Source organism: Oncorhynchus mykiss, chromosome 7 (assembly GCF_057628025.1).
Source record: "Oncorhynchus mykiss isolate SJ-2025 chromosome 7, ASM5762802v1, whole genome shotgun sequence".
Lineage (NCBI taxonomy): Eukaryota > Metazoa > Chordata > Actinopteri > Salmoniformes > Salmonidae > Oncorhynchus > Oncorhynchus mykiss.
Window position 1 is genome coordinate 69,533,475 of NC_143028.1, and position 22,712 is coordinate 69,556,186.

Consider the following 22,712-nt stretch of genomic DNA (forward strand, 5'->3'; position numbering starts at 1 on the left):
TTGTTGTTCCCTTCATACTAGTGTGTTGTTGTTCCCTTCATAATAGTGTGTTGTTGTTCCCTTCATACTAGTATGTTGTTGTTCCCCTCATACTAGTATGTTGTTTTTCCCTTCATACTAGTATGTTGTTGTTCCCTTCATAATAGTATGTTGTTGTTCCCTTCATAACAGTGTGTTGTTGTTCCCTTCATAATAGTATGTTGTTGTTCCTTTCATAATAGTATGTTGTTGTTCCTTTCATACTAGTATGTTGTTGTTCCCTTCATAATAGTATGTTGTTGTTCCCTTCAAACTAGTATGTTGTTGTTCCCTTCATAATAGTATGTTGTTGTTCCCTTCATAATAGTGTGTTGTTGTTCCCTTCATACTAGTATGTTGTTGTTCCCTTCATACTAGTATGTTGTTGTTCCTTTCATACTAGTATGTTGTTGTTCCTTTCATAATAGTATGTTGTTGTTCCTTTCATACTAGTATGTTGTTGTTCCCTTCATACTAGTGTGTTGTTGTTCCCTTCATAATAGTGTGTTGTTGTTCCCTTCATAATAGTATGTTGTTGTTCCCTTCATAATAGTATGTTGTTGTTCCTTTCTTACTAGTATGTTGTTGTTCCCTTCATAATAGTATTTTGTTGTTCCTTTCATACTAGTATGTTGTTGTTCCTTTCATACTAGTATGTTGTTGTTCCTTTCATAATAGTATGTTGTTGTTCCTTTCATACTAGTATGTTGTTGTTCCTTTCATACTAGTATGTTGTTGTTCCTTTCATAATAGTATGTTGTTGTTCCTTTCATACTAGTATGTTGTTGTTCCCTTCATAATAGTGTGTTGTTGTTCCCTTCTTAATAGTGTGTTGTTGTTCCCTTCATAATAGTATGTTGTTGTTCCCTTCATAATAGTATGTTGTTGTTCCTTTCATACTAGTATGTTGTTGTTCCTTTCATAATAGTATGTTGTTGTTCCCTTCATACTAGTGTGTTGTTGTTCCCTTCATAATAGTGTGTTGTTGTTCCCTTCATAATAGTATGTTGTTGTTCCTTTCATAATAGTATGTTGTTGTTCCTTTCAAAATAGTGTGTTGTTGTTCCCTTCATACTAGTATGTTGTTGTTCCCTTCATAATAGTATGTTGTTGTTCCTTTCATACTAGTATGTTGTTGTTCCTTTCATACTAGTATGTTGTTGTTCCTTTCATAATAGTATGTTGTTGTTCCTTTCATACTAGTATGTTGTTGTTCCCTTCATAATAGTGTGTTGTTGTTCCCTTCATAATAGTGTGTTGTTGTTCCCTTCATAATAGTATGTTGTTGTTCCCTTCATAATAGTATGTTGTTGTTCCTTTCATAATAGTATGTTGTTGTTCCTTTCATACTAGTATGTTGTTGTTCCCTTCATACTAGTATGTTGTTGTTCCCTTCATAATAGTATGTTGTTGTTCCTTTCATAATAGTATGTTGTTGTTCCTTTCATAATAGTGCGTTGTTGTTCCCTTCATAATAGTATGTTGTTGTTCCTTTCATACTAGTATGTTGTTGTTCCTTTCATAATAGTATGTTGTTGTTCCCTTCATAATAGTATGTTGTTGTTCCCTTCATAATAGTATGTTGTTGTTCCCTTCATAATAGTATGTTGTTGTTCCCTTCATAATAGTGTGTTGTTGTTCCCTTAATAATAGTATGTTGTTGTTCCCTTCATAATAGTATGTTGTTGTTCCCTTCATAATAGTATGTTGTTGTTCCCTTCATAATAGTATGTTGTTGTTCCCTTCATAATAGTATGTTGTTGTTCCCTTCATAATAGTATGTTGTTGTTCCCTTCATAATAGTGTGTTGTTGTTCCCTTAATAATAGTATGTTGTTGTTCCCTTCATAATAGTATGTTGTTGTTCCCTTCATAATAGTATGTTGTTGTTCCCTTCATAATAGTATGTTGGTGTTCCCTTCATAATAGTATGTTGTTGTTCCCTTCATAATAGTGTGTTGATGTTCCCTTCATAATAGTGTGTTGTTGTTCCCTTCATACTAGTATGTTGTTGTTCCCCTCATACTAGTATGTTGTTGTTCCCTTCATACTAGTATGTTGTTGTTCCCTTCATAATAGTATGTTGTTGTTCCCTTCATAACAGTGTGTTGTTGTTCCCTTCATAATAGTATGTTGTTGTTCCTTTCATAATAGTATGTTGTTGTTCCTTTCATACTAGTATGTTGTTGTTCCCTGCATAATAGTATGTTGTTGTTCCCTTCAAACTAGTATGTTGTTGTTCCCTTCATAATAGTATGTTGTTGTTCCCTTCATAATAGTGGGTTGTTGTTCCCTTCATACTAGTATGTTGTTGTTCCCTTCATACCAGTATGTTGTTGTTCCTTTCATACTAGTATGTTGTTGTTCCTTTCATAATAGTATGTTGTTGTTCCTTTCATACTAGTATGTTGTTGTTCCTTTCATAATAGTATGTTGTTGTTCCTTTCATACTAGTATGTTGTTGTTCCTTTCATACTAGTATGTTGTTGTTCCTTTCATAATAGTATGTTGTTGTTCCTTTCATACTAGTATGTTGTTGTTCCCTTCATAATAGTGTGTTGTTGTTCCCTTCTTAATAGTGTGTTGTTGTTCCCTTCATAATAGTATGTTGTTGTTCCCTTCATACTAGTGTGTTTTTGTTCCCTTCATAATAGTGTGTTGTTGTTCCCTTCATAATAGTATGTTGTTGTTCCTTTCATAATAGTATGTTGTTGTTCCTTTCAAAATAGTGTGTTGTTGTTCCCTTCATAATAGTATGTTGTTGTTCCTTTCATACTAGTATGTTGTTGTTCCTTTCATACTAGTATGTTGTTGTTCCTTTCATAATAGTATGTTGTTGTTCCTTTCATACTAGTATGTTGTTGTTCCCTTCATAATAGTGTGTTGTTGTTCCCTTCATAATAGTGTGTTGTTGTTCCCTTCATAATAGTATGTTGTTGTTCCCTTCATAATAGTATGTTGTTGTTCCTTTCATAATAGTATGTTGTTGTTCCTTTCATACTAGTATGTTGTTGTTCCCTTCATACTAGTATGTTGTTGTTCCCTTCATAATAGTATGTTGTTGTTCCTTTCATAATAGTATGTTGTTGTTCCTTTCATAATAGTGCGTTGTTGTTCCTTTCATACTAGTATGTTGTTGTTCCTTTCATACTAGTATGTTGTTGTTCCTTTCATAATAGTATGTTGTTGTACCTTTCATACTAGTATGTTGTTGTTCCCTTCATAATAGTGTGTTGTTGTTCCCTTCATAATAGTGTGTTGTTGTTCCCTTCATACTAGTATTTTGTTGTTCCCTATATTCCTTCTTACTAGTAATTATTGGATCCTTATATGTTTTCAATTTGATATGTTGTTGTTTCCTTCATTCTAGTATGTTGTTTTTCCCTCGTAGAAGGAGGAGAACCCTACATACCTCAATTTATTTTGCCAATTGTAAAGGATGAGTAATGGTCTTTTTTTCATGGTTCTGGATAGGCCCGTTAGTCATCTTAATACTACAAAATACAATGACATCCGAGATGATTCTGTGCTTCCTACTTTGTGGCAACAGTTTGGGGAAGGCCCTTTCCTGTTTCAGCATGACGACGCCCCATTGCACAAAGCGAGGTCCATAGAGAAATGGTTTGTCGAGATCTGTTTGGAATAACTTGACTGGCCTGCACAGGGCCCTGACCTCAACCCCATCGAACATTTTTGGGATCAATTGGAACGAAGACTGTGAGCCAGGCCAAATTGCCCAATATCAGTGCCCAACCTCACTAATGCTCTTGTGACTGAATTAATTAAGTCCCCACAGCAATGTTCGAACATCTACCAGACGAGTGGAGGCTGTTGTAGCAGCAAAGTGAGGACCAACTCCATATTAATGCCCATGATTTTGGAATGAGATGTTCAATGAGCAGGTGTCCAGTGAACAAAAATAGAATACTGTGTTTCTCAAATCCAATCCCTGCAAAACCTATCCGGCCTACTTTAACACAAAATACCAATAGGGTAATGTTCTAAATCTGTCTCTTCCCAGCTGTAGGAACCCGTTTTGCAGGCTCGGGAAAAGTCTGTCATGTTTTTAGTCTTGTCCAGCCAGAGCACGCATGGTGCATTAATCTTAGTGTCGGATTCACCAAGCTCACGCATATTTCAGAAATTGTTGTATCTGTATTCTTTTCCACAGGATCGTAGATTGTCTTCGACCAGAGAATCGCTCCAAAATCAGTCTTAGGTATGTAACTGTGTGATGCTAATGTAGCCATCCTCTAAATGTTGCGTTCTCTTATACTTCCTAGCATATAATGACTTTCAGATACATTGGCATTGGAGTCTGTGTCCATAACATTACAAAAACATATTCAGGGATAAACCAGAGTTGTACATAAATGATGTGTCATTATGGAATCACAGATGGGACTGAGCAGATAAACCAGATGGAAAGCAATTTAGAGTGTTGTATAACTCTCAGTGGTCTCGTTTAGCACCTATAAAGATGTAACATAACTTCTGGAACTTGATAGATTTATGGATTTACAATTACAGACAGCATACATTTGGGAAACTTTAATGTCATGGTATATCATTCAAGTCTGGTTTTTAGATAGTTGACAGTCTACTTTACCATACTGCATAACTTAGTACATGCACACAAGAGCGAGCAGGCACACGCGCACACAGGCACACATGCGCGCACACTCAGAGGCACGCACACACAGAGGCGCGCACACCCACGCACACAGAGGGACACACACCCACACACACAGGGGTGTGCACACACAGAGGCACACAAGCAAACTGACACACACACACAGAGATACACACGGACAGTGGTGTAAAGTACTTAAGTAGAACTTAAAAGTATTTTTACTTAAGTCTTTTTTGGGGTATCTGTGCTTTACTTTACTATTTATATTTTGGACAACTTTTACTTCACTACATTCCTAAAGAAAACAATTTACTTTTTACTCCTTACATTTTCCCTGACACCCAAAAATACTCATACATTTTGAATGCTTAGCAGGACAGGAAAATCTAATTCATGCACTTATCAAGAGAACATCCCTGGTCATTCCTACTGCCTCTGATCTGGCAGACTCACTAAACACAAATGCTTCGTCTGTAAATGATGTCTGAGTGTTGGTGTGCCACTGGCTATCCAAAAAACAAGAATTGTGTTGTCTGGTTTACTTAATATAAGACATTTAAAATTATTTTTACTTTTGATACTTAAGTACATTTAAAACCAAATACTTTTAGATTTTTACTCAAGTAGTATTTTACTGGGTGACTTTTACTTGAGTCATTTTCTTTTAAGGTAGATTTACTTTTACTCAGTTATGAAAATTGGGTACTTTTTCCACCACTGCACAGGCACACAAGCACACGCACATACACAGAGACACACACAGTTGCACAGGCACACAAGCACACACACAGATGCACGCACACCCACACACAGAGACACACACACAGCTTTGTTTTCGTGACATTTCCGGACTTTTTGGAGTGTAAAAATGTTTGACCATTAAAAAACAGATTTTCCTTAACCACAAAATCCTTCAACTTAAAATAGCAGTTGACAAATTCAGGACCTGAAAAAATCCTGACTTTTCAAAAAAGTTGTTTTCTTATCTTTTCAGGACATTGGGATGAATTGTTAGGACATTAAGGTCCTGATTATGTAGGAAAAGTAGTACACACGCAGTTCCAGGATGTTTCACTCACCCTTCTGGAATGCACTTTTTAGTGTTTCCCAATACGAGCTGTATTAGCTAAAGGAACACAAGTAATGACACACTAGGAGTCAAAATTGATCATTTAGTCCCCATAAAAGAGAAATGCCCCATGTGAATATCTCACACAAACACACTCAGGGTGAGGACAGATGGTGGACGATGGTCTGCTATACTGCCTGCTGTCTGTTGAGAGAGAATGTAGGGACGTATTCATTAGGCACCAAACGGAAGATAACAGACTGAAACAGGGAGGGACTACTGGAACTTATCCAATGAGAAGCGCCTGTTTTCGTATCCGTATGGCTACAGTGTGCCCTAATAAATTTGACCGTAGAAAGTCTGTCTAAATCACCACGGCGACAACCCAGGCCAGGCAGGATATGATGTCGTAGTCTATATATCTGGAGATCTCCAGACAGAGATAACAAGGCACTCTGCCTGGTGAAGGGAGGAGAGGAAACAGATAACACGGTTGTCCTCAGTTTCCTCCTTTCATCCTCCCTGTGCCCAGATGAAACACTTCAAACATCAAGACTGGGATCGTTGTCATATAGACACATTTAATGACATCTATGTTCTATGAAATGTTATGATCATTGCTATATTTGAGATAGTGTCTATACACACGCACGCACGCGCGCACGCACACACACACACACACGCACACACACAAGGAAATGGAAAAGGGAAGTGGGAGGTTTTCATTCTTAACCCTAGGGGTCTCCCACTCATTGAGAAGGAATGACCAACAGGAGGGTTGGGGGATTAGGGGTCTCATCCTGCTGTGTATGTGTATGTGTGTGTGTGTGTGTGTGTGTGTGTGTGTGTGTGTGTGTGTCATCTGTATCTGGCTGCCATTATCTGTGTTCTTTTACATCTCTGTTTGTCTACATTACGTCTGTGTTTATGGTTGTATGTCTTGTCTATTTCCATGAGTGTCTGTGTGTAAAATGACTGGCCCAGATCTGCCTCATCCCTCGCTGCCATGACCATCCAACTAGCCCCCAGTCTTAGTGGAGATGGACACCACATCTGGTTTTAATGAATGGAGGGGGGTTGAGATTAATGTCAGCCGCTGTGGCCTCTATGATCCAGCACAGCCTCACCAGACAAGCATGTTTCATATGGAGCGACAGCACCAGGGATTGTCACAATAACGAATGAAACCCAAACCAGACTCCACATGCACATTGACCAGAGGAAAATGAAGGCATATTTAGCGAGTTAGGGAAGTGTAGAGGAATGTTTCTTATAGAACTAGAATATATGTAATGAAATTGAAAATTATTATCTGCCAAATGGGAGGTTATGTACAGTATGCTAAATATATAAACATTATTTTCAATATTCCCCCTGGTCCTTTTACATATGCAGAAAGCTGACAAAGAGAGAGAGGAAGAAAAGGGAGCGTGAGAGAGTATTGTCAAATGTGTGTACTTCAGAGAAAGAACCTTTTAATAGAGGTAGAGAGAGAGCTATATTGTGAAAGAGAAGAATGGGAGTCTGAGTAACTGCTGCTTCTCTTAATGCCATCCCCCTGCCAAACACATCTTCCCCCAGTGACACACATACAGTGGGGCAAAAAAGTATTTAGTCAGCCACCAATTGTGCAAGTTCTCCCACTTAAAAAGATGAGAGAGGCCTGTAATTTTCATCATAAGTACACTTCAACTATGACAGACATTAAAAATCCTACAATGTGATTTTCTGGATTTTTTTTTCTCATTTTGTCTGTCATAGTTGAAGTGTACCTATGATGAAAATTACAGGCCTCTCTCATCTTCTTAAGTAGGAGTACTTGCACAATTGGTGACTGACTAAATACTTTTTTGCCCCACTGTATGTCCATTTAAAGGCCCCCTCTCCCCGAGTGACACACATCTGTCCATTTAAAGGCCCCCTCTCCCCCAGTGACACACATCTGTCAATTTAAAGGCCCCCTCTCCCCCAGAGACAGACATATGTACATTTAAAGGCCCCCTCTCCCCCAGTGACACACATCTGTCCATTTAAAGGCCCCCTCTCCCCCAGTGACACACATCTGTCCATCTGTGGCTCTTGAGAGAGAGAGAGTATAGGGAGAAAGAGAGAGAGAGAGGTAGAGAGAGAGGGAAGGGAGAAAGAGAGAGAGAGAGAGGGTAGGGAGAGAGAGAGGGAAGGGAGAAAGAGAGAGAGAGGGTAGGGAGAAAGACAGAAAGAGAGGGTATGAAGAGAGAGAGAGAGAGAGAGAGGGTAGGGAGAGAGTGTGAGTATAGGGAGAGAGAGAGAGAGAGAGGGTATGGAGAGAGGGTATGGAGAGAGAGAGCGAGAGGGTATGGAGAGAGAGAGTGGGTATGGAGAGAGAGAGTGGGCATGGAGTGAGAGAGAGGGTTTTGAGAGAGATAGGGTTTTGAGAGAGAGAGGGTTTTGAGAGAGAGAGGGTTTTGAGAGAGAGAGGGTTTTGAGAGAGAGAGGGTAGGGAGAGAGAGAGTGGGTATGGAGTGAGAGAGAAGGTTTTGAGAGAGAGAGAGAGTGGGTATGGAGAGAGAGAGTGGGCATGGAGTGAGAGAGAGGGTTTTGAGAGAGAGAGGGTTTTGAGAGAGAGAGGGTAGGGAGAGAGAGAGTGGGTATGGAGTGAGAGAGAGGGTTTTGAGAGAGAGAGAGTGGGTATAGAGAGAGAGAGAGAGAGGGGGGGGGGGGTATGGAGAGAGAGAGGGGGTAGGGAGAGAGAAAGAGGGTATGGAGAGAGAGAGAGTGGGGGGTAGGGAGAGAGAGAGAGAGAGGGTATGGAGAGAGAGAGAGAGGGTATGGAGAGAGAGGGTATGGAGAGAGAGAAAGAGAGGGTATGGAGAGAGAGAGAGATAGATAGATAGAGGGGTATGGAGAGAGTGCTTCCCTATCAAATCTAAAAATCTCAAATTGAAAACTGAAGAAAATGAACAACAATGACAAATGGTTTGATGAAGAAAGCAAACATCTAAGAAAGAAATTGAGAAACCTAGAGACCCGGAAAACCTGAGTCTACGCCTTCACTATGGTGAATCACTAAAACAATACAGAAAACCTGAGTCTACGCCTTCACTATGGTGAATCACCAAAATAACACAGAAATACACTACGGAAAAGAAGGAACATCATGTCAGAAATCAGCTCAATGGAATTGAAGAATCCATAAACTCTAACCACTTCTGGGAAAATTGGAAAACACTAAACAAACAACAACACGAAGAATTATCTTTCCAAAATGGAGATATGGGTAAACCACTTCTCCAATCTTTTTGGCTCTATAACAAAGAATAAAGAGCAAAAACATATACATGATCAAATACAAATCTTAGAATCAACTGTTAAAGACTACCAGAACCCACTGGACAAAATAAAAAACCTCCAACCCAAAAAGGCCTGTGGTGTTGATGGTATCCTTAATGAAATGATCAAATATACAGGCAAGAAATTCCAATTGGCTATAATAAAACTCTTTAACATAATTCTTAGCTCTGGCATCTTCCCCAATATTTGGAACCAAGGACTGATCACCCCAATCCACAAAAGTGGAGACAAATTTGACCCCAATAACTACCGTGGAATATGCGTCAACAGTAACCTTGGGAAAATTCTCTGCATTATCATTAACAGCAGACTCGTATATTTCCTCAATGAAAACAATGTACTGAGCAAATGTCAAATAGGCTTTTTACCAAATTACCGTACAACAGACCATGTATTCACCCTACACACCCTAATTGACAACCAAACAAACCAAAACAAAGGCAAAGTCTTCCCATGCTTTGTTGATTTAAAAAAAAGCCTTCGACTCAATTTGGCATGAGGTCTGCTATACAAATTGATGGAAAGTGGTGTTGGGGCGTAGAACATACAACATTATAAAATCCATGTACACAAACAACAAGTGTGCGGTTAAAATTGGCAAAAAACACACATTTCTTCACACAGGGTCGTGGGGTGAGACAGGGATGCAGCTTAAGCCCCACCCTCTTCAACATATATATTAACGAATTGGCACGGGCACTAGAAAAGTCTGCAGCACCTGGCCTCACCCTACTAGAATCCGAAGTCAAATGTCTACTGTTTGCTGATGATCTGGTGCGTCTGTCACCAACCAAGGAGGGCCTACAGCAGCACCTATATCTTCTGCACAGATTCTGTCAGACCTGGGCCCTGACAGTAAATCTCAGTAAGACCAAAATAATGGTGTTCCAAAAAAGGTCCAGTTGCCAGGACCACAAATACAAATTCCATCTAGACACTGTTGCCCTAGAGCACACAAAAAACTATACATACCTTGGCCTAAACATCAGCGCCACAGGTAACTTCCACAAAGCTGTGAACGATCTGAGAGACTGTCACGAATCCCGTTTCCTGAGTCTGTTTTTTGCCTATGTTCTGTCCTGGAGAGTTTTTCCGGCGTCCTGGAACGCACCCTGTCTGGTTGCCGGGCAATGTAGCCAGTTGGGGTTTCTGATTATCTGCACCTGTATCCCATCAGCTATATGCACACCTGGTCCTGATCATCATCTCTCCTCTTCATAAGCCCGGACCTGACATCCATTCCCTGCCGGATCGTTAGCCATGAACCGTATGTTGTGCCAGAGTATCAGCCTCAAGTTGGATAGAAGTTGTTTTGTTGTTTGTTACGTATTGCTTGCCTTGAACTTACCTCTGTTTGTTCTGTCTTCAGTTACTCACCCGGATCATTTACCCCATTCCCGCCTGGTCGTCAGAAGATTCCGCTTCCCCATTGGATCCACCTATTTACTCCCATCAACTCATCACCGCTACCCGCTACACCACCTGGATATATCTACCCATTCACTTGTAAATAAATACTCACCTTTTTCCTACTCTCCTTGTCCTGGTCTGCTTCTGGGTTCGACTTTGAAGAATCGTGACAGAGACAAGGCAAGAAGGGCATTCTATGCCATCAAAAGGAACATAAATTTCAACATACCAATTAGGATCTGGCTAAAAATATTTGAATCAGTCATAGAGCCCATTGCCCTTTATGGTTGTGAGGTCTGGGGTTCGCTCACCAACCAAGACTTGACAAAATGGGACAAACACCAAATTGAGACATGCAGAATTCTGCAAAAATATCCTCCGTGTACAACGTAGAACACCAAATAATGCATGCAGAGCAGAATTAGGCCGATACCCACTAATTATCAAAATCCAGAAAAGAGCCGTTAAATTCTACAACCACCTAAAAGGAAGCGATTCCCAAACCTTCCATAACAAAGCCATCACCTACAGAGAGATGAACCTGGAGAAGAGTCACCTAAGAAAGCTGGTCCTGGGGCTCTGTTCACAAACACAAACACACCCCACAGATCCCCAGGACAACAGCACAATTAGACCCAACCAAATCATAAGAAAACAAAAAGATAATTACTTGACACATTGGAAAGAATTAACAAAAAAAACAGAGCAAACTAGAATGCAATTTGGCCTTAAACAGAGAGTACACAGTGGCAGAATACCTGACCACTGTGACTGACCCAAACTTAAGGAAAGCTTTGACTATGTACAGACTCAGTGAGCATAGCCTTGCTATTGAGAAAGGCCGCCATAGGCAGACATGGCTCTCAAGACACAGATCCACAAAGAATTCGAAAAACAAATCCAATTTTGATAAACTCCCATATTTACTGGGGGAAATTCCACAGTGTGCCATAACAGCAGCAAGTTTTGTGACCTGTTGCCACAGGAAAAGGGCAACCCGTGAAGAACAAACACAATTGTAAATACAACCCATATTTATGCTTTTTTATTTTCACTTGTGTTCTTTAACCATTTGTACATTGTTACAACACTGTGTGTGTATATATATATATGTATTATATGGCATTTGTAATGTCTTTATTGTTTTGGGCATTTTTTATTTTACCTTAATTTAACTACGCAAGTCATTTCTTATTTTCAATGACGGCCTAGGAACAGTGGGTTAACTGCCTTGTTCAGGGTTAGAACAACAGATTTTTACCTTATCAGCTCAGGGATTCAATCTTGCAACCTTTCTGTTACTAGTCCAACACTCTAACCACTAGGCTACCTGCCTCACCATGCCCCCTAAGTATGGTTACATGCACACAACAGTACGATTATTGTGAATAGTCAGATTAATATAATAGTTAGATTTAAACGTTTACATGCTTTGCAAGAAGTACGATTTCCTTAATAATAATTATAATAATAAGAGAACAGCTGAAACGCTCTCCATTCCAGTTACTTAATCTACATTATTCTTGTGCGTTTGGCTCAGAGAAGTAAAATCTTCTCTCTCCTTCTTAATGAAAATGTTTAAAGGCTAAGTGCAGTCAAAAGCGTGATTTTCCTGTGTGTCATATATACAGTGCATTTAGAAACTGTTCAGACCCTTTACTCAGTACTTTGTTGAAGCACCTTGGCAGCGATTACAACCTTGAGTCTTCTTGGGTATGACGCTACAAGCTTGGCACACCTATATTTGGGGGTTTCTCACATTCTTCTTCTATGCAGATCCTCTCAAGCTCTGTCAGGTTGGAAGGACAGCATCGCTAAACAGTGATTTTCAGGTCTTCCAGAGATATTAGATAGGGTTCAAGTCTGGGCTCTGGCTGGGCCACTCAAGGACATTCAGAGACTTGCCTGAAGCCACCCCTGCATTGTTGTGCTTAGGGTCATTGTCCTGTTGGAAGATGAACCTACACCCCAGTCTGAGAACCTGAGAGCTTTGGAGCAGGTTTTCATCAAGGATCTCTCTGTACTTTGCCACGTTCATCTTTCCCTTGATCCTGACTGGTCTCCCAGTGGTTTTCATCAATGATCTCTCTGTACTTTGCATTATTCATCTTTCCCTCGATCCTGACTAGTCTCCCAGTACCTGCCGCTGAAAAACTTCCCCAAAGCATGCTGCCACCACCACGCTTCACCATAGGGATGGTGCCAGGTTTCCTCCAGTCGTGAGACTTGGCATTCAGGCCAAATAGTTCAATCTTTTTTTTCAGACCAGAGAATCTTTTATGTCATGGTCTGAGTCCTTTAGGTGCCTTTTGGCAAAGTCCAAGCGGGCTGTCATATGACTTTTATTGAAGAGTGGATTCCGTTTCCTTCTGGAAGGTTCTCCCATCTCCACAGAGGAACTCTGGAGCTCTGTCAGAGTGAGCATCGAGTTATTGGTCACCTCCCTGACCAAGGCCCTTCTCTCCCGATTGCTCAGTTTGGCCAGGCAGCCAGATCTAAGAAGAGTCTTGATGGTTCCAAACTTCTTCCATTTAAGAATTATGGAGGCCACTGTGTTCTTGGGGACCTTCAATGCTGCAGAACATTTTTGGTACCCTTCCCCAGATCTGTGCCTCGAACACAATCCTGTCCCAGAGCTCTACATACAATTTCTTCAATCTGATTGTTTGGTTTTTGCTCTGACATGCACTGTCAACTGTGGGACCTTATATAAACAGGTGTGTGCCTTTCCAAATCATGTCCAATCAAGTTGTAGAAACATCTCCAGGATGATCAATGGAAACAGGATACACCTGAGCTCAATTTCTAGTCTCATAGCAAAGGGTCCGAATACTTACGTAAATAATGTATTTCTGTTTTAGTTTTTTTAAATAAATTTGCTAAAAATGTCTAACAACCTGTTTTTGCTTTTTCATTACATGTTATTGTGTGTGGATTGATGAGGAAGAAAGATAATTTAATCAATTTTAGAATAAGCCTGTAACGTAACAAAATGTGGAAAAAGGGAAGTGGTCTGAAAACTTTCTGAATGCACTGTATTTCCACACTTTGAGGTTGGAATAATACTTTGAAATTGGGAAAACTATCATAATGCCCTTTTAGTGTAAGAGCTGTTTGAAAAGACTACCTGACATTTTTGCCTGTTTTGCTGGAATTTAAGTTCTGGTCTGCCTGGTGACATCACTATTTTTATTGAAAACAATCACAGTGAGGTACTTCATTGTTACCCAGATTTGATTTGACATTGAGATAAAAATGGCTGCATTGGTCCATTGAGGAATGTTTAGTCAGTCCTGATGTTCATCGCTCTCGACGACTGGAGAGAGAGAGCAGCCATATTCAAAGCACTTCACTTCCATTCCTTGTAGCTTTAAGCTGCGAGAAATAAACACTATTCTCTTTCTCTGTCTGTCTCTCAACGAAAACACTCAAGGAATGTTCAAGCAACCGCCGCTCACACACTAGCTCTTGAGTTTCATTCACCATACCAGCAACCCCTCAGAAGTAGGCTACAGACCAGAGAGGGTGTAACCTTACATTCCATCATTCTGCTGTGGAAGCAGCTAGCTATAGCTAGCCAATTACTCTGCTAATGCCCTGCTGGTGCACTGGGCCATTTTCATTCGGCACTAAACATAAGAAAAAAGGTTGGAAACACGGAGGTACTACCTGGTCCATAAACGTTTTGCTAAGGTGTGTTTCATAATGAACTGGACCCTGGACGTATCCTCTATGTCTTCTCTTCCAAGTGTTGTAACACTGGACAGTCTCATAGCGCAGAGGCTCTGTGCAGAGGAAATTAAAGAGGGTGCGTCCTAAAAATCACCCTATTTAGTGCACTACTTTTGTCTCTAGCCCTATAGACCCTGGTAAAAAGTTATACATTATTTAGGGAATAGGGTGCCATTTGGCAGGCAGTTTAAGCCTGCAGCAGCCAATATCCAGTAAAAAGAGGAGACTCTAAAGGGGACTAAGCTATGAAGCTACCCTCCCAAAGCCTTAATGATTAAAATAGACAGAAGGGGGCCGCTATAGAAGGAGGCGATATCAACGGTAGTGTGTGTTGTTATTGAGTGTGGGGAAGAGTGTATGGAAGGGTTTGTGTATGTATGTGTAAGTCGATATTTGAATACTCATTTCACTTTAGATCTCAATACAGACACACACTCATTTTAATACTTTATTGAGATCCAAAATGGAAAAAAGCTTTCAAGTGTGTGTCTGAGCACCTGTGCGTGTGTGTGTGCGTGTGCGTGTGTGCGTGCGTGTGTGGGCCTGTGTTTGTGTGTAAGAAAGAGAGAGAGAGCGAGAGCGAAAGAGAATCCCACACTGGTCTGAAGCTACTGCTTCCTCTGAGAAAAAGCCTGAAAAGCCTAGAGGGATTTTCTTCTGAAAGAGAAAGCTTTTCTCCTCCCCCTTCTCAGGCATTTTCTCCTCCCCCTTCTCAGGCATTTTCTCTTGCTCCCTCTTTCTCCTGCGCTCCCACTTGCTCCAAAACACAGTGCTGCCAGAGAAGCTGAAACGTTGAGCCAGTGAAGCAATAGGCAGCTAGACACTTCACAGCTCTGAGCTCAACTCACTGAAACGGGAAAGCCACTAACGAATGGGAGTTTTCCTTCTTATTCTGGGTCGCAGACCACTAACTGTGATGTGGACCTTCCTTTATTGATGGCAGGAACTTAGCTATTGAGAAACATGGCAAGAAGACCCCTCTCTCTCTGGAGTCAAATGGAATTTATCTGGACTGGATTATAAAGAAAAATGTGAAGAAAAATTCAGCGGGATAGAAGAGATACTGTCAGAAAGATGGTAATGAAAGGCACTTTTTCTATTGGGCTGTCATGTGCTTTTGTTTCAGTTGTCTCATGTTACAGTACTTCTCCAGGTCTATGAGTTGTGGTGCTCCACTGACCTAATGAGTCAATAACATGTGGCTTTGAACGAGTCCGTGTTGTCTTTCTCATTGGCTTCTTCTCTAATGCATGAATGGAGAGTGTTCTGTATGCATTTTATTATTCAAAGCATACTGTTGGCAAACTAAGATATAGAGTACAGTATGGATTTCATAGATGAATAGCAAAGCAAGTTAGCCTACTACCGCAGCAGGTGCTATCGCCTTGATAATGTTGATTAAAATCGTATCATCTGAAAGACATAAGTGAACGCTCACTACAAGTATTTACCAATTTCGGTCTCCTAAAACAGTTACACATATTACATGTATTGTCTCAAAAGCACAATGTACTGTATGTTGTTAGGGACACTATTTCATGCAGCTAACTGAACACATCATCTCAAGCCCCTCAGGTGTCCTCCACTACTTAAGAGAGAGAAAAGAAGCTGCAGTACCGTGTCTTTGTTATGTGGCGACGGCAAAACTTAAGCCCTTTGATTCGAATTGAATTGATATGAATTGCACTCATCAACGGGATAACCAATGACAGTATAGGGGCTAAGCAGGAGTATTTCTCACACTGGGCAGTATACAAGGCAGAGTGCTTTGCATTTTGGAATAATGTGATTCTTCAGTTCAGTGAGCTGCTTCTATAAACTCTGTCAAAGTCCGGCCCAGAACTCCACAGAGTCCTTTCTGTCTGTTGGGGACTAATCCTGGTAACAATGAGGACTAATTAATGACAGCGGTTCAACCACATGAAGAAGCCGAAAGTGGTGCGACCACTGAGACATGAATGGGGTTTTGGAAGGATGTGGCCTTTTTAAACTTTTCTGGAGATGTTTTTGGCTCTATAATGTTGGAAGGAGGAAGACATAGCGGATAGCTTTAGTGGACCAGCGCTGAGATTGGAGTCAATCAAACATGTGCCAAAATCCTGGAATCTGAGTAAACAAAAGCTGCAGACGATGATTGTTTTCAACGCATTCTCAAAGCAAAAACTATGACGTCTGAATTTGTCTGATCATTTGCATAGCTTATAACGTGCATTGTTCTGCAGTGCATGTTCATTTGATCCGCCTCCAGTGTTTGGCACTGCAGGGTTGATTGTATCCCAAGCCAAGTGATACCATACATGAAATATCTGTTCCACTTTCAGTTTGCATCGTTGAATGTTACAGTAACTTCCCTGCAACCTTGAGTGGGAGGTAGCAGCTCTAGACATACCCCTGTATCTTCCTTTCCATGGTTTGTCCCTTAGTTACACATCTAATGTAGGCTTCACTCACAGGTGCTACAGCTCAAAACGTTCCTTGGGAAATTGTGTGACTGTATGGCTGCAATGTTCTTAGAACGTCCTACACTGTGACTGACGCTATCGTCACGTTCGGCCCACCTGATTTACATCTGTTATCCTATCAGTTGAAATTATTCGATTACCATCCTGTGCCTGTTCTGGTTTTCCATTTTCCATTTTTTTTAAAGCTCAATGCTGTTATACATTCACTACTTACTTGTCTGTTTGTTCAATACATGACAAATCACCATGTCAAGTAAACGATTGACTAAGAAAATATAAAAATTCCTATCAAACTTCCTTGGGTCTAGATGCCACATCAGCATGTGTGCACCAGTCAAACACAACTTGGTGTCTGATGCCGAACATATTGGATTTGGGATGCCACGCCAAAAGGGTTTGTCATGGGATTCAAACTTTATTCAAACTTCATGTAAATGATCAACCCCAGGGCCTGAGCAGCTCTTTTGGACCAATTCTCAACAGTTCAAAGTCAAAAAAATTTTATTGACAGCTGAACACGTCTCTCCACGTCTCATCCAAGATTTCCTGGGATCTCTTTTATTAAGAGGTATTGGAATTACTTCTTTAAAACTTTCACTGAATATTTCAATAAAAACACTATTAATAACACTGCTAGTTTATTTTGGATTCACTTTTTTATTTTATTTTTTTACTTCAAGCACATATAGGACACATTGAAATTCAGTTCCTTAGGCATTAATCCAGCCTGGTCAATAGAAACAGTCTTCTATTTCGGATGTTTGAAAAGGTCTTGAGGACGTCGATATATGCCTTCCTTGGTGCTCAACCCCCCCAAAAACAAACAAAAACAAGAAAACAATGACACAACACTGGGCACCAACTCTTGACACTTGGCACTAGAGCATGCTGCTTGGCACTAGAGCATGCTGCTTGGCACTAGAGCATGCTGCTTTGACCATTGCGCCACAGCAGTTCACAAGGCTCTAGGCAAGCAGGAAGAGTACATGATGATACATGATGGAGACAGCGCATTGTTTTAAATAATTTGTTTTAAGCCTTCCCCAAACCATAGCCCTAACCTTAAACTTGAAATAAATGCCTAAATTTAACCCTTTGAGTTGTTTCTATTTTAAACCTGCAACCACACGGAATTAACACTATAACCACGTGGAATTAATGCACCCAAAAATCGACTTTCATCCATAATAAAGCAAATTGCCTTGGTTTTTCTAATGACTGCCTCGCCTGGTTCACCAACTACTTTACAGACAGAGTTCATTGTGTCATATCGGAGGACGTATTGTCTGGGTGTCTGGCAGTCTCTATGGGGCTACCACAGGGTTAAATTCTCGGGCCGACTCTTTTCTCTGTATATATCAATGATGTCGCTCTTGCTGCAGGCGATTCCCTGATCCACCTCTACGCAGACGACACCATTCTGTAAACTTCTGGCCCTTCCTTGGACACTGTGCTAACTAACCACCAAATGAGCTTCAATGCCATACAACACTCCTTCCGTGGCCTCCAACTTCTCTTAAACGCTATGCATGTTTTTCAACCGTTCGCTGCCCACACCCGCCCGCCCGACTAGCATCACCACCCTGGATGGACTATCCTACCGATCCTCGACTTCGGCGATGTCATCTACAAAATAGCTTCCAATACTCTACTCAGCAAACTGGATGCAGTCTATCACAGTGCCATCCGTTTTGTTACCAAATCACCGTATTCAACCCACCACTGCGACCTGTATGCTCTAGTCGGCTGGCCCTCGCTACATATTCGTCGTCAGACCCACTGGCTCCAGGTCATCTACAAGTCCATGCTAGGTAAAGCTCCGCCTTATCTCTGTTCACTGGTCACGATGGCAACACCCACCCGTAGCACGCGCTCCAGCAGGTATATCTCACTGATCATCCCCAAAGCCAACACCTCATTTGGTCGCCTTTCCTTCCAGTTCTCTGCTGCAAGTGACTGGAACTAATTACAAAAATCACTGTTGGGACTTTTATTTCCCTCACTAACTTTACACATCAACTATCTGAGCAGCTAACCGATCGCTGCAGCTGTGCATAGTCCATCGGTAAATAGCCCACCTAATCTATCTACCTCATCCCCATACTCTTTTTATTTGATTTACTTTTCTTCTCTTTTGCACACCAGTATCTCTACCTGCACATCATCACCTGCTCATTTATCACTCCAGTGTTAATCTGCTAAATTGTAACTATTCGCTCATATGGCCTATTTATTCCCTACCTCATGCCTTTTGCACAAACTGTATATAGACTTTATTTTTTCTACTGTGTCATTGACTTGTTTATTGTGTTATTGGCTTGTTTATTGTGTACTCCATGTATAACTCTGTGTTGTTGTCTGTGTCACACTGCTTTGCTTTATCCTAGCCAGGTCGCAGTTGCAAATGAGAACTTGTTCTCAATTAGCCTACCTGGTTAATTAAAGGTGAAAAAAATTAAAAATAAATAAATCCGAAGTGAAACGATGAGACCAACACATGTATTGTGACTCAAGGTCTTCATAGATCAACTTTTCTGTTGGGTCCGGGTCATGCCCTGTTTTGAGTGTCATCTGGTCTCGGATCTTCAGTATGTAACTACAGCTAATAGACTTGAGTGGACCTAAACACGTCTCTGCATAGCCTACAGCATATTTATTTTACAATAATAAGGTGAATTTATTGGCTTTTATAAGTCCTATTCAACATACAGTACCAGTCAAAAGTTTGGACACACCTACTCATTCAAGGGTTTTTCTTTATTTGTACTATTTTCTACATTGTAGAATAATAGTGAAGACATCAAAACTATGAAATAACACATATGGAATCATTAAGTAACCATAAAAGTGATAAACAAATCAAAATATATTTTATATTTTTTGAGTCTTCAAAGTAGCCACCCTTTGCCTTGATGACAGCTTTGCACACTCTTGGCATTCTCTCAACCAGCTTCTTGAGGTAGTCACCTGGAATGCATTTAAAATAAGAGTGCCTAAATAAATGCTTTACAAGAGTTCAAGTAACAGACACATGTCAATGTCAACTGTTCAGAGGAGACTTAGTGAATCAGGCCTTCATGGTCAAATTGCTGCAAAGAAACCACTACTAAAGGACACAAATTAGAAGAAGAGACTGGATTGAGGCCAAGAAACACCAAAAATTGACATTAGACTGGTGGATATCTGTCCTTTGGTCTAATGAGTCAAAATGTATGATTTTTGGTTACAACCGCCATGTCTCTGTGAGATGCAGAGTGGGTGAACGGATGATCTCCACATGTGTGGTTCTCACTGTGAAGCATGGAGGGGAAGGTGTGATGGTGTGGGGGTGCTTTGCTGGTGGCACTGTCTGGGATTTATTTAGAATTCAAGGCACACTTAACCAACATGGCTACCACAGCATTCTGCAGCAATAAGCCGTCCCATCTGGTTTGCGCTTAGTGGTACTATAATTTGTTTTTCAATAGGACAATGACCCAACACACCTCCAGGCTGTGTAAGGGCTATTTGACCAAGAAGGAGGATGATGGAGTGCTGTATCAGATGACCTGGCCTCCACAATCACCCGACCTCAACCCAATTGAGATTGTTTGGGATGAGTTGGACCACAGAGTGAAGGGAAAGCAGCCAACTAGTGCTCAGCATATGTGGGAACTCCTTCAAGACTGTTGGAAAAGCATTCCTCGTGAATCTGTTTGAGAGAATGCCAAGAGTGTGAAAAGCTGTTATTGGTATACTTTCAGAGATTGTTGAATTATTGCTGTCTATCCCAGTTTTAAGTTAATGTGGTGTAATGGATCCCCATGAATCCTGTGCTCTCCGTCTTGTGATAATAGAACTGTTGTAGCCAGCCAAATGCACTTCACAGCTCGCCCACCTTTTAGCCGCAGAGAGATCTTGGCATTAGCAGAGAACAAGAAAAAAACACAGCAACTGTCAGTGCCGTTCACCCACATAAACATACACACATACCACCCACCAGTATCTCCACACTCAGTGTTTACTGAAGGCAAAATCATTCACTGTGATACCTGGAGTGCAAAGAGTAAATGGGATGCCTTACGGGCTAAGACTACCCCTATTAGCGCTGTGTCCAACGCTTTGGCCTATTTAACTAGGTGAAGGGTACTCTGGGAACCATTACTTACAACTCCCCAAAAACAAAAAAAACAAGTATTTTTCCTGATGTTTTTCTCAGAAAGAAAGCTCAGAGAATAGCTTGGAGATGAAAAAAATACAGCGTTTTTTTCATGATAAGTGGGTCGTCAGTATTCAGCTGTCGAAAAAATGCCCGGAAAAAAAACACATGAACAATTTCGTGGTAAAGGAATCGGAGTCTCAGAGTAATTCTGTAAGCGTGGAATTGCCCAGATATGAAAAACATATATATTTTTAAAAGCTGCCTGCTGTTCCTCTAACAATAGGATATGTTTATTTGGGTTGGGTTGCCAGAATTGGCATGTGAACCAGTTCCACAGGTGTGCAACTTCACCAGGCATTGGTGAAGGGGTTGAGGCGTAAGGATGCAGGGGCTCACTTTCAAAACTTTAAATAATCCTTCCTTCTTTCAAATTATAAATCAATATGATTCGATAGATGAAAGCTAGGTTAAACTTGAACTTTTACCTAGCAAAGCATTTCAAGATATTCAAGGAAAGGAGGAATTAACAATGCAATGTCAAACTATTAAGGATTTTTCATTTAAATCATAAGCATTGTTGCTGTTGGCCATTGTCCTCAGAGGCATGGCACAATACAGTATAGGGCTTAATGTATTTTATTCATCTGTAACTCAAGATTCAGATCATTTGTATTTTCCCTTGAATCACAGCACACCCACAGGCACCTGTTTTTAATAGTGGCCCTTCCGAGGACAAAGACAAACAAAACATCAGACACCCCTAACACTGCCGGAGAGTCTTAGAGGCTTGTTAATTAAAACTAGTGCTGTATACAGTAGGCCAAATCCATTTGCTAGCAACACAACATACAAGACTTCGGTAAAGCTAGATAGATGGATGGATGAATGGGTGGATGCATGCAGGGACTTGTCTTGTTGGGGGCCTTCTTTATTAGGCGGGTTCAGCTTTAAAATAATTTAAAATGGCTTAGTTCAATTGTGTGCCCCTTTGCCAAAGCCCTGAGCCGTGGTTTTACAACAGGGCCTCAGACAAAGACAGTACTGTCCCATCAACCAACGAGAGTAGCCCTCTCCTGAAGAAATAGAGGAAAAAGAGAAAGAGAGGAGGGGGTGGGGGAACATGCTGGGAACAGGGAGCATGCTGGGAACAGGGAAAGAGTTGTTGCACATTGAAAGCTTGAAATACAGACCTTCTTATACCTTAAAGCAGTTTGTTCTTAGTTTATTTGCAAATGTGCTGCCCACGTATTATACAGGTCTTCGCTAAAACAAGTATCTTGCCCTCTTTACAGCCTATTTACTGTATATCGTACTGTCCTAAGTTGCTCTAAATGCTGATACATGAGGGATACGGCACAAGTGACACAAAGTGCATAACTCGAAAATGAGCCATACACCCCGAGTAGGGCTCCCGAGTTGCGCAGCAGTCTAAAGCAAAGCATCTCTGTGCTAGAGGTGTCACTACAGACCCTGGTTCAATTCCAGGCTGTATCACAACTGGCTATGATTGGGAGTCCCATAGGGCAGTGCACAATTGGCCCAGCATCGGCCGGGGTAGGCCATCATTGTAAATAAGAATTTGTTTTTAACCGACTTGCCTAGTTAAAGAAATTAAATACATTGAAACTGAAATTGCGTTTCAGTTATATGATCTGTCTAACGGTTATTTTATCTATCGCTTGTTTTGGGAACAATGTGGAATTGTCCTGCCCACCACCTTGTGTCCACACAGACACAATAATGTGGTTTTGGGTAGATGTGTCATCTGGGATTTGCTGTCTACCTGTCTGTCTGGCCAGACAAGCATGTTGAGTCACTAGAGATTACAAATGGTTCACTGCTCTTTCTCTAAAACCACAAACCATCACTTCTAATCAAAAGTGACATTCCTTGGAGCATTGGAGAGTTTATAGCCTAC

The 22,712-nt window shown here is 40.8% G+C and overlaps 1 protein-coding gene and 1 long non-coding RNA gene across 5 annotated transcripts in view; one reads left to right on the top strand and one right to left on the bottom strand.

The window, feature by feature from the left end:
* LOC149982658 (uncharacterized) overlaps positions 1-22,712 on the bottom strand; it is a 51,597-nt gene that overhangs the window by 26,014 nt on the left and 2,871 nt on the right. The window contains exon 1 of one of the 2 annotated variants that reach the window (XR_016497429.1): positions 14,129-14,205. The exons of the other annotated variant lie outside the window; for it this stretch is intronic. This is a non-coding gene — a long non-coding RNA (uncharacterized LOC149982658). Of the gene's footprint in view, positions 1-14,128; positions 14,206-22,712 lie in introns of those variants that run through there. 2 annotated transcript variants of the gene reach the window in all.
* The window catches only part of LOC110528484 (pleckstrin homology domain-containing family G member 4B), a 71,673-nt gene continuing 63,857 nt past the window's right edge, over positions 14,897-22,712 (top strand). For all 3 annotated transcript variants that reach the window (XR_016497428.1, XM_021610585.3, XM_021610586.3), the window contains exon 1: positions 14,897-15,268. Coding sequence is in view for 2 of the 3 variants with exons in the window: in XM_021610585.3 (XP_021466260.2) it covers positions 15,266-15,268 (3 nt within the window). In the remaining variant the exon portion in view is untranslated. The remainder of the gene's footprint in view (positions 15,269-22,712) is intronic.